At 36.8% G+C, this 12,842-nt stretch overlaps 1 protein-coding gene across 5 annotated transcripts in view; it reads left to right on the forward strand.

Annotated features, from left to right (window-relative positions):
- UNC13C (unc-13 homolog C) overlaps positions 1-12,842 on the forward strand; it is a 203,899-nt gene that overhangs the window by 118,096 nt on the left and 72,961 nt on the right. For all 5 annotated transcript variants that reach the window (XR_008238255.1, XM_052807837.1, XM_052807834.1 and 2 more), the window contains exon 17: positions 5,176-5,309. Coding sequence is in view for 4 of the 5 variants with exons in the window: in XM_052807837.1 (XP_052663797.1) it covers positions 5,176-5,309 (134 nt within the window). In the remaining variant the exon portion in view is untranslated. The remainder of the gene's footprint in view (positions 1-5,175; positions 5,310-12,842) is intronic.

The following is a 12,842-nucleotide window of genomic DNA, read 5'->3' on the forward strand; positions in this document are numbered from 1 at the left end:
TAGTGTTAATATACTGTTGCAGGAATTTACTTAGAACTATCTATTAGCAGTAAAGATAGCATTCCCTGTGACAAAGAATTAATAAAAAAGACACAATTTAAGAATGCATCATAAAATGTAAAGCCTGATGATCAGATTTATGATCCATTGAGTAAATTCACTGGACATAGCTTCTGTATGAGCCAGGGGTGTTGGCTGAGATCAAAACCAAAGAGATTTTATTTAAAGGAACATTTGGAATCTAGGATCCTTAGCAATACATTCTTAATCTAAATCTAATTACATGTTTATAATTGCAACAGATTGCTTTGCAAACTTTTCTAAGTGAGGGGAAATGAGTAACAGTGAAATTCACTATAATGATCAAAAATCTCCCATGCTGGCAGTCCTGAGCTGTGTCATCTTGGAGAAACGTGATGAGAACATGTCATTTTTAAAAGCAGAATCAGGCAAACAGCTATATTCATTAGTACCCAAGCAATCACATTTACTCTTCATGCCTGTTTCATGTAGTCCATTTTTCCAAAATAGTTCATTATTTAAGTTTGCCACTTCTGTGTTGTTGCTTGACATTTTTGTATGATAAAGTATGTATGGTATGCTACAACTTTAAAGTCATCCTAAAGACAAGAAGTAGCCAAGTCAATTAACGTGAGCATATAGAAACCTGTATTGTCATGTTTTGATGGTAAGATATCATCTGGTATTATTGTTTGTTTGATCTGCCAGCAGATGCCTGTGAGAAATATCCCTATTCTGTCTTTGGCCAGTTAGTTATTGAGCTTTTAACTATAGGATCTACTACGGTATCTTCTTATGGCATTTCATAGTTCTGTGCATGTGGACAGCATTACCATCCCACATGATATTACTGGGGGTCAAGGTATTTTAAGTGGTCTTTCCTAAGTGAAAAGGCTAGTGAAAAAGAAATTGATTCTGCTAATTGGCAAACTTTTATTCGTGTCAATACTTCCTGAAAGCTCTCTTGGTTACTCTAAGAGCAATCTGATTTTAGCTTGTTCGGTGAATTATATATCCACCAAAATGAAAGACAGGCAACTTCAGAAAATCATTCTTTTAAAAAGTCATGAATCATGAACAGTATCTGCTAACTAGCAATTTTGTCAACTTGATATATTGAGAATTTATGTTCCTCTTAACCTTTTCAGATGGGTTTGTTTTTTTTTTAAATCTCAGCATTGGTATTATCTTCTATAATGATAACCAATATTCAGTGGCTCATATATCTTGTCACTGTATTTGTGCCATTGTGGCACTAATTGAGTATATCAGGTGTTTAGTTCGTGTTTTTATACTGGCAGTTTCTTTCTAATGGATAGAACCTGAGTGAAAAAAAGAAAGTTACTATTATCAAAATAAGCCTTTTCTACTTAATAGACCACATAGTTAACCACATGTTTATACTCCAGAAATTTTGTGCATGTAAAGTGTTGTAAGCATATGCTTTGCTTAGGTACAAACTAATCCAGTCTTGGCATTTCAAAAGGCCTTTCCACAACTTCTGCATAGACTGTAAATACACTGTACCATGAAAGTGCATACGGTATTATTTCCTAAAGTGAAAGAATGCATACTATTGAGAACTGGTTGCATATGAGACCAAATCACAAGATTGAGACATGAGCTATTATCACCACAGTTACAAAATTAGAGCAGATAAATTTTTTTTGAGACCACAGAGAAGGAAAAACTTAACTTGTTTTTTCATTTAATAAAAGGGCATTCTTACTGACTGTTTACAACAGACTGATGGTGAACTGTCGTGGTTTAACCCCAGCCAGCAACTAAACACCACGCAGCCGCTCACTCACTCCCCCCCACCCAGTGGGATGGGGGAGAAAATCGGGAAAAGAAGCAAAACCCGTGGGTTGAGATAAGAACGGTTTAATAGAACAGAAAAGAAGAAACTAATAATGATATTGATAACACTAATAAAATGACAACAGCAATAATGAAAGGATTGGAATGTACAAATGATGCGCAGTGCAATTGCTCACCACCCGCCGACACCCAGCCAGTCCCCGAGCGGCGAATCCCTGCCCCCCACTTCCCCGTTCCTATACTGGATGGGACGTCACATGGTATGGAATACCCCGTTGGCCAGTTTGGGTCAGGTGCCCTGGCTGTGTCCTGTGCCAACTTCTTGTGCCCCTCCAGCTTTCTCGCTGGCTGGGCATGAGAAGCTGAAAAATCCTTGACTTTAGTCTAAACACTACTGAGCAACAACTGAAAACATCAGTGTTATCAACAGTCTTCGCTCTGAACTCAAAACATAGCACTGTACCAGCTACTAGGAAGACAGTTAACTCTATCCCAGCTGAAACCAGGACATGAACCCATGTCACCAAAGCAGACTTCAGCAAAGCAGTATACATATTAAACTTCAGTGCCTCTAAAAAGGTGTTTCATTTCATTAAGAAAATGTTAAAATGTAATTGTATGATGCTGTCCTCCCACTCACTTTTTCTATGCTGTTATGCAGTTTACTCTGCCTCTCAGTTATGTTAATAGAAACATTTTAAAGCCAAACAAACTGTATCACTGAAATTTTTTTGATATTAAAATAGCTCTGTTTCAAGTTAATTTTGATTCCAAGATGTAACTTTCTTCTGTCAGTTTTGTAAGCTTGCAACTAATCAGTGTAATCAAACTTCCAACATTGTTTTACCTCATTATAATGCTTCTCTGAAGGCATCTGTTGCCAGAAAACACATAAAACAAATAATAATGCCAGCAATAATAACAATTAATGTAAAAACAACTTGAATGATTCTGAGCATTTCTAAGCCATTAGTTAGATTTTAGGATAAAGAAGGGAAATTACAATTGGGCATGGGAAGAGTATGGACTTTCATTTCAGAGCATCTATTAATGTGAGAGTATTTAAAAAATACCTTCTCTGGGGATTTTGAAAAGATCATCTTGATTTTTAAAAGATTTCTGTGTCAGAGAATTTCTGTAGAAAGCACCTCCTTGTGCAATTATTACTTTGTAAATTAATTACTTTTTGCTATCTATATTAAAGAACAGAATTTCACATTCTGTGTTTCGTGTTTGCAGCCATGAAAAGCTACCTCAGCTATATGCCATTGCAGGGTTTTTTTGTGAAATGTAGTTCTTGGATAAGATGCTTGACTAAATGTGAACTGGCTTTGTCTTTGACAACTGCCTTTCAGTTTGGCTTAAGCATGCACTAGCTTCTTAGAAAAAAAAAATGGTATATTTGAAATAAATCTTTGATATAGAAACAAGATCTTTTAATGAAAGTATAATGTACACCAGGCAAAGCCCTTGTGAGTGGCATTAATGCTCCAATATTCATCTCTGTTTTGAAAAGCACTCTTGTTTGCATGTGTGGTTGTTCATTGCCAGTGATACTACTCACACCATCTATTATAACTGCTTCTGAGCCTCACCTTTATTTCAGTTGCTTTAGACACTGAAGCATAGCATTTATAGATCAGCTGAGTATGTAGTAGTGTGATTAATGATACTTTTCTAAAATATTCCACAGTGACCACAAAAACAAATTCAGTTAAGTGTTGAAATTCTTGTTCTGCCATTCTTAATGCTGTTAATAGATAAAAGTTAATTGAGGTTAAGATAACATTTAATTAATTCACTAGGATACTAATATAGTGTCATATCTATTCAAAGAGATATGGGGTCCATTGAAGTGGTCATATTTGGACTACAAATGAGAAGTACAGGGAATATATGTTTAAACTTGAAGGATAATAGGCATGTTTATTTTCTGACTTACTAGTTGAGTGAAAAGACCCCTTTCTATCTCTGGCAGCTGTGTAGAAGAGCATGTGTAGACATAGCATGTTCAGACATACTTCTGTGTGGCAGAAATTATGTGTGTTTGTATGTGTGTGTCCATACAGAGATAAAAATATTTCTTTTCAGATTTGGTTCTCTGTAATGAAGTTATTTATTGGACATTGATAAGGAATCTGATCCTTCTGTCAAGCAAAGAACTGAAAAATACTTTTGTCTAGGAAACTGTAGACTAAGAATTCATAAAACTCTAGAGACAAAATCTAGCTGTAAATGCACATTTTAGTGACATTAGAAAGTATAAAATTCTCAGTAAAAGTTTCTAAGTGGTGAATATTAATACATACTTATAACTATATTAAAAGGTACCAAAAGCAGGATTTTAGTCAAGAGGAATAAAAAACACTGCTTTACTTACCAACTTTTAATCAATGACTGGAGAGTCATGTTGGTAATCCGTCTGATATATCAGTGTGTCATGTCCTTCCTTGTGATTATTACAAAAATGTAATGGGGCGTCTCAGGTTCTCTGCTTTGGATGTGAAACTGGTTACAGTCCTCTTAATTTACAAGGATTATACAAGAATCCAAGTTCCTTGGATAAAAAAGGAATCAAATAAGAGATTGGTTTAGCTCACAGCTTTAAAATCCTTGGCAAGGCAATACCTTCACAAGCCTCTCTTCTGGACAGTCCTATGTACCTTTTCGTAGTATTTTTAGGTGTCCAGGGATTTTTTTTTTCCCCCCTCCTACTTTGTGGTGTTTTCCTCTGCCTTTCATAAATGCACAGTTTGTGGTTCTGCCAGTCAATCTATGAGTGCCTGGGAAATCTCTGTGCAGAATACTTTGGACAATAGCCTTTGTTGTTTTGGCTATTAAAAAACAACGGGAAATTTAACCGGTTCTTCATTTAGAGCGAACAGCATAGCAGTTGTTAGGCCCAATAACTTCAGCATATAATCCAAAACAAAACAAGAAATGTTCCTTATCATTGCTTTGTTCAGTATTTATTGTGTAGGGTATAAAAGTTCTGCCTCAGCAAGCAATTTTACTTACACTTAGTTTCATCACAACAAAGATTTAAGAATGTATTTAATTAAAGTGTGGACATGCAATAAAAATCAAGCCTCTATTGATCTTCTTTGCTGACCTGGCTGTCTTTGCACTGTGTATGTTTTTTGATATATGTCCACAGCCAGGTACAGTCTGTCGTATAATCTACTCTAAGTTGGATAGACAGTCTTCGTCCAAAATTTCTGAAGATTCATAATATGTCACTCTTTCCAACCAAGTAATAATCTGTAGGTGGAAATCCCATAATATTTTCTCTAATTTCTCTGATATAAAATATGTTCAACCTTGTTTTAACAGGGTAAGAAACAAGAAGTTCCTAAAGAAGAACAGGGACCAACAACAAAGAATTTGGATTTCTGGGCACAGCTTATTACTCTGATGGTCACCATCATAGATGAAGATAAAACAGCATATACACCTGTCTTGAACCAGTAAGTAATTGCTTTCCCCATAAAAATTAAGAATCATGGTTTTATTAAAATAAAGACAGGAAATACACCTGAATCAGTAGTTGTATTTTAAGTATAATCTCACTAAAGATTTTTTAAAATACAGAATATAACATTGACATAGTTTGATAAAGACTTAGTGCTCTGATCATGGAAAGAGAACCTTTTGGTTTAGGAACACTAAAGACACGTGGTATATGAATCAACCCAAAAAGTTAAGTTGCAAAATATTATGCAAGAGAACTAAACAGACAGACAGAAGGGAAAGTTCAGTGAAATAGTGTGATGGTATTAATGTTATGATAGTATCTTGGCACACAAGGTGTTTAAAGCATGCTGAGAATTTTTTTAGGCATTCTAATAGACTTCTAGGGATGTATTTGTAAAAGAATAATGAACTTCACAGAAAGACCCTCTCCAAATTTATGCTTGCCTAGAGAGAAAGCTTAGCCAGGCTGACTTGAAAATTTACAAAATGGAGAGCAATATCCTGGACTTACCAGAGACAGAAGTTGACTTCTCAGAACTGAAGATGTAACAGATGAGGGAGGTACAACCAATAACCAGGACAAGTTGAATAACTTGTGGTTGGTACACTAGTAGGGCAGAGAGAGCCAATCAATAAACACAGAAAGAGGAGAGAAAGTGCTGGGTTTTGAAAATTAAGTAAACAGAAGGAGTGCAAAGGAACATGTTTCACATATTAAGGCTGGAGAAACGGATGTTGCACTAATTGAAATGTGACATGATGAGGGCCTAAGGAAAAGTTTTAGCTCTTTGGAGCTATTTTACAGAGAGATTCTAGAAAATCTGGGCATAGCCTAGCTGTGATGACTTATGCAAAAGTAGAAATTGAAACTTATGTCTGTATTATGGCTAAACAATTAATAGAGGTGTCTGCAGTGGCATTTAATTGAATGGTCTGAAGGGGAGCAAGAATAAGTCTGTTTCTTCCAGCCAAAATAGAATCATAGAATCATAGAATCATTTCGGTTGGAAAAGACCTTCAAGATCATCGAGTCCAACCATTAACCATGCCCCCTAAACCATGCCCTGGAGTACCCTGTCCACTCGCTTTTTGAATACCTCCAGGGATGGTGAATCAACCACTTCCCTGGGCAGCCCATTCCAATGTTTGACAACCCTCTCAGTAAAAAAATTTTTCCTAATATCTAACCTAAATCTCCCTTGCCTCAACTTGAGGCCATTTCCTCTTGTCCTATCTCCAGACACCTGACAGAAGAGACCAACACCCACCTCACTACAACCCCCTTTCAGGTAGTTGTAGAGAGCGATAAGGTCCCCCCTCAGTCGCCTCTCTTCTAGACTGAACAACCCCAGATCCCTCAGCTGCTCCTCAAAAGACTTGTGCTCAAGGCCCCTCACCAACTGCGTTGCCCTTCTCTGGACACACTCAAGCAGCTCAATGTCTTTCCTGTAGTGAGGGGCCCAAAACTGAACACAGCACTCGAGGTGCAGCCTCACCAGTGCCGAGTACAGGGGAACAATCACCTCCCTGTTCCTGCTGGCCACACTGTTCCTGATACAGGCCAGGATGCGATTGGCCTTCTTGGCCACCTGGGCACACTGCTGGCTCATATTCAGCCGGCTGTCAACCAGCACCCCCAGGTCTTTCTCTGCCGGGCAGCTTTCCAGCCACTCTTCCCCAAGCCTGTAGCGCTGCGTGGGGTTGCCGTGACCCAAGTGCAGGACCCGGCACTTGGCCTTGTTAAACTTCATACAATTGGCCTCAGCCCATCGATCCAGCCTGTCCAGATCTCTTTGTAGAGCCTCCCTACCCTCAAGCAGATCGACCCTGCCTCCCAACTTGGTGTCATCTGCAAACTTGCTGAGGGTGCACTCAATCCCCTCATCCACATCATCAATAAAGATATTAAACAGAACAGGGCCCAACACCGAGCCCTGGGGAACACCACTTGTGACCCGTATAGGGTAGATACTGAAAGGCACTCGGTACATGGAGATGTGCTTGTCTGTTGATAAAAGGTACTACACTTTTTATGGACCCACAGTAAAATTACCAAAGAAACCTCCTGGTGATAACCAGAAGTTGGAAGAGATTTCATTGCCTTCTGACTCCTTCCTTTCCTTTAAATAAATGAAGGATTGTTTCAGTCCTGGATAATAAACATCTCTTTGTCAAATCATTTCCTTCACTGACCTTATTAAGGAACAAGTTCTTACCCTACAGAGGAAAGAAAACTCATTTCCCATTTACTCCATTTATACAACTTAGTGTGAAGTTCCTCTATTAATGAAAGCTCAATTTTTTGTCTGACTGTCTGTATAGCAAATATACTTATTATAAAACATCTAACTGGAACACATACATACTTGTGTTTCATTTCAGTCTCTTCACTGAAATTAAACAACAGTAATTGGGAGCTAATTATCCTAAAAATTGTTCTAGCTACATTCTTACACAAACGTGAGGGAGAAAGGAAAGGGATAAAGAACAGAATTCCTCTGAGGGGATTAGGAGGTTCCCTAAAGTATAGCTGAGTGATTGTGTAAGATGTGAAAAAAGAATCAGGAGTGGACAGATTAATGGAGAGAGTTTGTGTGTGTGACTTGTCTCCCATTTTCACTGGTTTGGAAGTGGAAGGGTGAACACAAGGAATAAAATTTCTTTCAGAAATAGGAGACATCAGGAGCAAGAGATGAAGAGGCTGTGGGTGGAAAAAGTTGAAAAACTGTTCAGAGCTGCTTTGGATACTTTTTTTTAAAAGAAAAGCTTCTTCTAACACAAAAGCAGCATGAAAAAACAGTTGAGAAAAATGACAGGCTCTTCCCCCTTACTTACCCCAGAAAAGAAAATGGATGAAAGGAAAATATAAGTTGAATGTATAAGAATATTGCAAAACTGTGACTCCTTATCAGAAATATATGGCCATGCAGTGTCTCAGTGGAATATTCAGGTCTATGTCCATATGAGTGTTGTACAAATGAGGTTACTGAAGATCCCCAGGAGAGCTCCAAGCATTCTGATAGGAGTTTTCACATAGGTATAATATTGCTCAGAATTCTTTTTCCTCAATCAGTTTTGGAAACCCTATTTTTCTGTCTACCTTGGAGGCAAAAAAGATGCTATGATAGAGCAGTTTGAACTGTATCAGATTATGAATCCAGATGAAACATGACATAATTGCCTCAGCAAGCATTGCAGCAACTGAAAGACCATACCAGACCATTCAGTGGGAGTTGTGTGGGCAACCTGCAGATCTTATTTGACATAAGAAACTTGACAAGTTTCAGGGAAAAACATGAAGTCTGGTCTTTAAGTTGTAAAATTTTCATTCTACTAGTTAAAACAACGTAAAATGTGATTGGAACCTGATTCACAAGCAAATGTAGGACTTCCCGGCACTTGTTGAATATGCATTGTACACACTGTGAGACAGCAGAAATTGTTTCAAAACAAAGTATCTGTTCAATTAAAAGGAACAAAAAAATCAAGAACAAAATCTTCAACTAAAATGTGCTTGTGTATTTGGAAATCAAGATCTAAACTTTGTGCCTCTGCACATCTTTAGTAAAAAGCTTTTCCTTTAATTGTAGAGCACATAGAATAGTTATGTGTGGTGTTGTAATACAAATTTAAGAAACAAGACAGCTCTGGTGGGACTTTTAAATTTGTTATTTAATGATTCTTACATGTTTGCAATGTAAGGATCTGTTTTCTTTCTGCTGTGAACACTCTGTGTTCCATACTCTTATTTAGTACTTTAGTACAACTTTAGTACTTTTTTGTGAACTTAGAGCAGTGTCAGCACTGTGTTCTTGAAGTAGACATAGTGAATAACCAACTTAAAAAGAATGTTAGGGTAGAACCAGAGCCTACAAGAGATGGGGGGAAAAAAAGATATGATTAGCAAAGTTAAATTTTGGAAGTCAGAAAGCATTAGCTTAAAATTTAAAAAGTCAAGATAGATTAAACAATTGCAAAAGAAAATAAAAGAGGGCAAAGAAAAATTGAATACAATGGGACTGAGTTCTGTTTGCAGTGAACATGGTATTTGGTTGAAATATGATCTGGGCATTCAGAATTTACGGGAGTATAGTACAGGACAAGGAACCCAACTGAAGAATGTTGATGCCAACACAGAATGGCAAATGATGCTGAGTGTTTGGAAGTGGAAATGGTCAGAGCTGCTGTAAAAGCAAGCCTCCAAGAGATTTGCACATACTCCCTCCCCATTCCACGGTGTGGAAAGAACCGGCACATGAAATCTGCAGGTGCAGATTTCCTCATGCTTCAGGAGCTAGGATGTTTAATAAATCTGTGAAGTTAGGGATAGTAACTTATATTGAAGAAACAGCATAACTATAACCTATGAGTCAGTGAGTTATGAAATACATGTCAGTGGAAAAAAAAAAAAAAAGCATGGAAGGAAGTAAAAAAAGTCAGGTAAACTATATAATGAATTGTACTATGCCAGGCTAACTCTAGAATGTTTCTTTGATAATAGAAAGTGTATCTGATGTGTTTTGTGTCTTGATTCAGTGATATTCCCCATTATCAATTACACTTCATTGTTTGGAAGCAGATTAATATCACTTGTGAACATTATCCTGTTTAACAAAGCGATATTCTGTTCTTTCACAGGACCCACTGTCATTTTCTTAGGTAGCAATGTATCATACACTTTAAGACCAGATTAGTTATATAGACTATGTAAGGTATCTGTCTTGTCCATTGTGTTTTCTTCAGGAAAGGAAACATTGCTTTTGTTAAAAAACTTTGGATAGGTGGAGGATAGAGCACAAAAGTGAGAATAAATGAAGTCTTTGCTCAGAGTTTAAATAGAATACATATTTTCCAAAATCAGATAGAACTTTTGTCTTAAGAACTAGTGAAGCAGTGGCCATGCCTAGCACTCCTCAGATAGTGCAATCCAACCTATTGCTGCATACAGAGCACAAAAGTGAGTGTATTCACACACCAAGACCAGACTCTCTTTAGCACCTGAATGAGGCTGAACCCACCAAGTATGGAATATGAGCTATTCTGAGAATATGCATCTGAGGTTCAGGGACCTCGATATTCTTAAAATGTAGCAGACTGCAGATGTGACAGCACAAATTAAGAAAAAGCATTTTTAATTGTCATGATAGGAATTTCTTAGTTTAGGATTGAGCCAGAGACATGCAGTACTATCTAGGATAAATGCTTTTGGGTTTTATTTATGTTTTGCTTCATACATTGATTCTTCTCATTTTCTGTCAAGCTGAGTTAAGTTTCATTCCATTGATCTGTGGTTTTATATATAGCACTTTGTTAGAACTAGTCAGTGTAAACAGTTTTCATTAAATTTTTGCTCAATTAAAATCAATAGAGGGAAGACATTCAGAAGTGGCTACCTTTTATATGCAGTTTAGTATTTTTGGAAATACACAGAAATTATCATGTACAGCCAACCTAATGGTTAATTTATTTCCCATGAAAACCTAGCATATTCTGTTTATTAAGAAGTTCCACCAAATAGTATACTATGGTTGACATATGAGTTGAGGATTAGAGACTGTCATGCAAATGAGGAAGATTATTTTAATAGCAATGTTTTGGATAAACTGAGATTTTATAGTATTGCTCTAAGAATGATAGAGAAATTGGGAAAATTATGGCCTGTGAGACAGAAATAACTGTAGCAAGAGTAAACAAAAGGACTAATAGAGCACTTTCCTGGTTGTCCTCTTGCTTCACTGAGAAATGTCAAAATGTATGCTTTTTACAAAGGTTAGAAAACATAGTATGTAGAGGTTTGTATGGGAAATTTCTCTCATATTTTGCTGCTTAGGGACACAATTCTGAAATAGTTTGCAAAAGTCTTTTTACCTAAAAATAAGGTGATAAAATACAAATAATAAAGAATTCTTTACTTACACAGATGCTTTAGAATTTGATCTTTGATTACTGCTTCCCTTTAATAAGTCAGCTGCTGCTGTTACCATTTATCTTCAGCATGTGGAAATTTTTGTTTGCTTCTGTTGTGTGTTAAGCTTTGTTAGCTTCTCACATATAATAAAACAGCAACAATAACTGTGATAGTTGCATAATACCCATAACTGTGATAGCTGCGTAATACCCATCAGTCTCTGATTGATATAAGTATGGAAACTAGCATGAGTTTTGGAAAGCAAGTTCAGCGACAACTTGGAATTAAGTATACACATAGCCTATAAACACTAAATTAAATTATACAAATGATGGAAACACATATTTTACTAAATGCTTAGTCATAGGGGACAGAGAGAAAATTGACTCCATAACAACAGAAAACACAAATCCTTGTGTGGATTCACATAGAGGAAAGAAAACTAAATTTTTCATTATGTGTAGTTCTTAGATCATAGGCATAACAATGCACAAAAAGACAGTATGTGTAGACCGATACAATTGTGCTTCATTACCCTGATGATGAGGGATTAACCAAATTATAGAATAATGAGCTTAATAATGACTATTAGGCAGATACTCATAATACAGGAGACTGGAAGAAGGCTATCTTCTTTCTGTGCTGCTTTACAGCTGCTGGAGTTACAGTGCTTCTACTTTCGAGAGCAGATTATGGCTACTATCATCCTTTTAGAACAAATTATCTCAAAAGGAAAAGACTTTTGTATAAACTAGTACTTATATGAATGCTGTCAACTGTCCTTCCTCCAACTTGATGAATAAGTTCTAGGATGCATACTTCTTTTCTGACAAACGTGTGTCTCGTATATTCCTTCAAATATAATTCTGTCCTCTGAGTAGGGTAAAAGATTTTGCAAAAATACAATGAAGTCCCTAATTTCTTTCTTGGGTTTCTTTGAAAGAGTTTGATCTGAGAGAGGACTTGGGATTTACTGCAGTAATTACATTTCTGGAGTACAGTTAAGACAGAGCTTAGGAAAAAGAGAAATAACTTTGGTTTTTTTGCCCAGACCCTTATCTGAAATCCAGGAACATGAAATGCTGTTTTCATTAGAGTAAGAAACATGTGATAGAAGTCAGTGCTTATTTACATAAAGATGTACCTAGATTCTTGGTTCCTTTATTACAGCAGAAACACTAGCCATCTCCTTGCTCAGAATGACCAGATGAGCCATTGCACTGAAGTGTGGCACTCAGTAAACTCCTTGTCTTCCATTTCTGTTACTGTCCATTTTAAAAATTCTTTAGGCTTCTTCTGCCTGCAGGTCACACAACTTAGAGATGGTATCTCAGTCTTTTGAGTTGCAAAAAGATAAACCCTGGACTATCCAACTTAGTTCTGACTAACCATTTGACTAGTTTCTTACGTAGTCTAGCTCTTTTTACAATATGAGGAGACTTGGTCTCTTTCTCTTGAGCTTGTCAGAGTGCTTGGCATACCCTTTGGCTTTATTTGGATTAGTTTTTTAATCCAAGCCCCAGCTTTAGCATCCATTAACATCTTGTGCACAGCAATAAATCGTGCTAAGAAATCCTTGAGCTGTCTGTAACCTGTTTGGAATTTAATAATAATTTCA

Source organism: Harpia harpyja, chromosome 14 (assembly GCF_026419915.1).
Source record: "Harpia harpyja isolate bHarHar1 chromosome 14, bHarHar1 primary haplotype, whole genome shotgun sequence".
Taxonomy (NCBI): Eukaryota; Metazoa; Chordata; class Aves; order Accipitriformes; family Accipitridae; genus Harpia; species Harpia harpyja.